At 40.5% G+C, this 4,621-nt stretch overlaps 1 protein-coding gene across 1 annotated transcript; it reads right to left on the bottom strand.

Annotated features, from left to right (window-relative positions):
• Positions 1–2,286: 2,286 nt before the first annotated feature.
• hmx3a (H6 family homeobox 3a) lies at positions 2,287–4,143 on the bottom strand. The gene is made up of 2 exons (XM_036547300.1): positions 3,517–4,143; positions 2,287–2,897 (listed from the first exon to the last, which is right to left on the bottom strand). Exons 1-2 carry the CDS (start codon positions 3,803–3,805, stop codon positions 2,287–2,289), a joined length of 900 nt encoding a protein of 299 aa, XP_036403193.1. The 5' UTR covers positions 3,806–4,143.
• Positions 4,144–4,621: the final 478 nt, after the last annotated feature.

Below are 4,621 nucleotides of genomic sequence, written 5' to 3'. Positions count from 1 at the left end.
CCTACTATGGTAGTATAATTATGCAATTTCAATGAGTACGTATATTTTCAACGGAAAAACAGCTTTATAAAAGCGTAACTGTGGTTATTCCGCCTGCACCTGCTGGAGTATTGTCTGTGCATCAGGTGTTTACATTTCCGGTCCCTCTCAACTGGAAGATCCAAATTAATATTCCTACTGCATAATGTAAATCAAATGTATTTTTTAAATGCTCCGAAAGTACCGCAAAAACGGCATAGCCTACTGCGAGCTGCACTATATGCTGATGCGTTAAACAACGAAGTATGACGAAAACTTCAAAATTACTAAAATATTAAACTAAGACTAGACAATATTACAATGGAGATAATATTACAGCGTACTCTCTCTACGCACACACACACACACACACACACGCACGCGCGCGTTTACGAAAAATGTGAATGTCCTCATGCAGGCCAACATAAATAAAGGGATACTGAATTCACACGCTGCAAAGGTTTTTCACAAATACATGGATTAATTACGATATTAATTTACTCAGTTTTGCAACGATGTGAAATTTGTTGCTGTTCGGTTTCGTTGATATTTGCATTGGAGATTACATTGCCACCGGCTGGAGATACGAAATAAATTCCCACCAGCCCGCTCCTTCACCCACGTTTTGAAACAGTCAAGAGTTACTTCCTTAAAAACTATAGCTACACATTGTCTTATCCTCAGAGGAGTTCTGCTGCAAATGTGCAAGCAGGAGTGTGTAAGAGAAATAGTACAATACTGTTTTTTTCCTCAAATACATGTTGTTGCAGGTAATAAAGTTCATTGTATTTTAAGCATGGATTAGATTAGAAGTACAGATTTCTGAGTCTGGACAAATCAGTCATCCGGTTCAATCGGGAAAAAAACATGTTGTCATGTTCAGCGCAGAAGGGTTATCGGTAGCAATAGTCCTGTTGAAATAATAAAAATAGTAACTTTAAAGTATTATCACCCTTTGTAGCAAATGACTCTCGCATTAGATGTAACACAAAAAACACAAGAAAATTTCAGGAAAGTTCCTTCCGATGTTGTTGATTAGTAAAGCAGTAAGGATTTGTGCTGAAACTGTCCGAGTGTTGGACACGCTTGGACTAAATAAGGAATGCTGTCAGTTTATTTCACAACATAATTCAGCGGTACAATATCAAAAAGTTAGCTCTTACTATACAAAGAGAGTGAAGCAAGAGGCTCCTCTCCTTATTTGTATTATAATGTTATTTACATATTCATTTTTACAAGAGTTATCAATAATAATGATAATAATAATAATAATAATAATAATAATAATAAACACAACTTGAATTACATTTCAATCCATGATTGTGTTCAAGTAAATTGCTAATATTAGTCAAACATAAGAGTTCCAGTACATCATACTGATACATTTTGTTTATACAAAAAATAATAATAATAAAAAAATAAAAAATAAACTTGATTGTCCCCCAGTTAAAGCGTTCAAATTTATGAAGGGTGTTTTCTAGAAAGTAAAATTATGTCCGTGCCGAAATAATCTCACCATTCCTGTTCGAACCGAAGAAAGAGAAAATGTACGTTAAGATGTTCCATTCACTATACAGTGCGATAACACAGCGGACAGTATTGCACAAATATTAAAAATAACATTGATAACAATATACAAAACAAACTCATATAGTCACGTTTTCTTAAACAATACACCGAAGCAAGTTTTACATACCCTACATTGTTTTGCAAATTGCATTAAATTACACATATAATTTCAAAGTACAAATTAAAAACTGCAAGCAAATTCAGAAAAGGAAAATAAGTCACGGGGCCGTGAAGAGCGCGCTGCAGCAGAGCTGTTTGCACGCGCAGGAACTGAAATTTCAGGAATATTTTGCAAGCGATAATTTTCCGAATTATCAATCGAATTTAATGTTAATTTATAAACGGTAAAATAAGCGTTGTAGCAATAGTTAAATCTGCTTTTCTTTTCGTTCTAATTCTCGCATAGTGTAATATTACGTTACAAAACTTGCATATTCATGATAACGTGATAACGTGGAGCCCCATAAAAATAAAAATAATAATAATAATAAATGCGGTGCACATATTTGAAATGATTTCTATCTTACAGAAAAATTACTGAAACTTAAAAAATGAGAAATGAGTCGCCTTATAGAATTTGAAACCTTTTTTCTTTTTTTTTTTTTTTTTTACAAAAATACTGATTATAACGTCAGTTACATTAAGTCATATCACGTTTAAATTACATGACGAATATTTTGTGGTGTGCATCATCTGTTTTCAGACGGGTCTGAGCAGCGGCACAGAGGTGACTATGGGGTGTGAGTAGTACACCGGGTGGGGGAAGGTGAGCAGCGGCTGGCTGACTGGCGCGCTGCCCGCCGGGCTCGCGCTCTCCGACGCTGAGTTCTCGTGGTACAGAATGGGCACGCGCACTATCCTCTGTGCGGCCGCGTGACTCAGGTTGGCGGCCTCCAGCTCGGCCGCGAGCTGCCGCTTCCACTTGTTCCTCCGGTTCTGGAACCAGATTTTTACCTGCGTCTCTGTGAGGTGCAGCGACGCGGCCAGGCCGGCGCGCTCCGAGCTGCTCAAGTACCGTTTCATGTCAAAGGTGGACTCGAGCTGGAACACCTGACTCCTGGAGAAGACCGTGCGCGTCTTCTTTTTCCGGCAGGGTTTCTTATCCGGACTGTCGTCTGATTTCCTCCAGTCATCCACCCCGCTCTCTTTCTTTGCCTCCTCCGAATCACTCTCTTCCAGAACTATTTCGTCAGCACTTTTGTTGTCTTCATCTTCTTTGGCGTCGGTGTCAGATTTGAGTACCAGGTCAGGCGAATCCCGGTCCGTCCCCGAGGCCGGAGAGGAGTCTCTCGCGCTCGCCTTTTCGGGGACTGAAATTAAGATAAAAAATCTCGGTTATCACCCCTGTCACCATACATCTCCAGAGAAACATTCTGAACGGTCCTATAAAAGGGGAACACGAAACCCCCTTTTGCCTTTCAAATGAGGAGAGACCAGGTAAACGAGCACATTCTCACAAACTTGAGTAAAATAAAACTAACGCAACTGCAAGGACTTCCGTCGTATGATTTTAGAAATTCAGTGCTGCCTGTAGTGCATCAAATATTTAGTAGACCCGTTAATGTGACGACATATCATAATACAAACGATTTATTGTACGCGTATTTGTTGTGCCGATTGAATCTGTTTTTATAATCTTAAGTTACATTTTTGTTCCACATTAGCAGGTCTTATATGACTGTTATTGTCAACAGTGGTTTCATTGTATTCGCACGCAGTCACACTCAAAGGGGCTTATAGTATCAGGAGAGTAGATCATCCATGCTAATAAAGGTATGCTCCTGAATATCGTCATCTTTTTTCGCGTCCTTATGCATGCATATTGCATTTTGGATTAAACGCTCGACGGGTATTACATCAAAGACACAACGCTTTGCCTGAAATCAGACCGAAGAGTGAGAAAAATGTCAAATCGAGAGGAAACCTTACCTTCAGTCCTGTGTAGATGGCTGGAGGTGCTCAGAGTGTAGGGGTACCACCATGCCGCCGCTCGCTCCAGGTAATGCGCCGGTAAACCAAACCTCTGGGCAGGTAACTCAAAACGAGGAAAGCTTAAATCCCCGACCTGAGAGAGTGAAAAGCTACCTTCCAATGCTCCTTTCGACGGAGCAAGGAGAGGTTTGGGCTTGGAGGGCTTGCTATCACAGTTCAGCAGGTTCTTAATGAAAAACGGTGACTCTTTAGCAGGAGTGCATGTCTCTTGCGGTGTCTCGGGCATTGCCGCTTGATGTTTGTGGTCCGAATGCCTTGGACCACAAATACGCTTTTTTATAAAAATAATAAATAAAAGTTAGTGCGTACGAATAGAGGGATGCTGGTCTGTAGTGCCTGTCTCTTTTTTCACTTTCAGTGCGTTTTTAAAAGACTGAGATACTTTTTATTACAGCAAAGACAATGACGGTAAATATAAAGAAAAACGCCGAAAAGTAACATCAATCTTGCGTCCGGGTCCCGTGGAGGTCTTCTGTGAAAATGTACCAGTGTAACTGCGTCAGCCTGGCGCCGGATGCTAATGATGAAATAAAAATGTCATCCAAGTTAAATGCGGAGAGTATACGGCGATTGGGCACGTACAATGGCAAATGGGATTAAGGAAGAGATGGGAAGCAGAGAGAGAGAGAGAGAGAGAGTGAGCGAGCGAGAGAGAGAGAGAGAGAAAAGCGAAGTCCACCCTCCCCAGACTTTGCGCTATGGCTGTAGGCTGTAAGCACTCCCGTGTTATTGGTCTTATATAGTCCAATTAGGCAGCAGATGAGGAGAGAGTGCTATTAGTACAAAGGGATATGGAGTTTGCGTAAGCGTCACTGGAAGTACAGTAGGCAAATGACTAACATCGGACTGTTGGTGCAAATTATTAGGCCTACTTAATTTCCATTTTACATTGAATTAGTTTTGGTTGCATTTTTCCAACTGTCTCTTTATTTCTGGCAATTTGTTTAAACAAAAAAGGTTGTTCCATCCAGGCAGCGTTCAAAACAGACAATAACACTTTCCCTGGACACGTCAACCGCTAGGAGACGGGAATGGGAGAAAT

Source organism: Megalops cyprinoides, chromosome 15, assembly GCF_013368585.1.
Source record: "Megalops cyprinoides isolate fMegCyp1 chromosome 15, fMegCyp1.pri, whole genome shotgun sequence".
Taxonomy (NCBI): Eukaryota; Metazoa; Chordata; class Actinopteri; order Elopiformes; family Megalopidae; genus Megalops; species Megalops cyprinoides.
Note: the sequence above shows the minus strand (reverse complement) of the source record. Positions and strands in the feature narration are given on the sequence as shown.

What these genes read in the sequence shown, in the direction of transcription:
- hmx3a (XM_036547300.1), bottom strand. Translation starts at nt 3,805, where the DNA reads ATGCCCGAGACACCGCAAGAGACATGCACTCCTGCTAAAGAGTCACCG. An exon ending in CCATCTACACAGGACTGAAG is followed by an intron (nt 2,898 to 3,516) that starts GTAAGGTTTCCT and finishes TCTTAATTTCAG; the next exon opens with TCCCCGAAAAGGCGAGCGCG.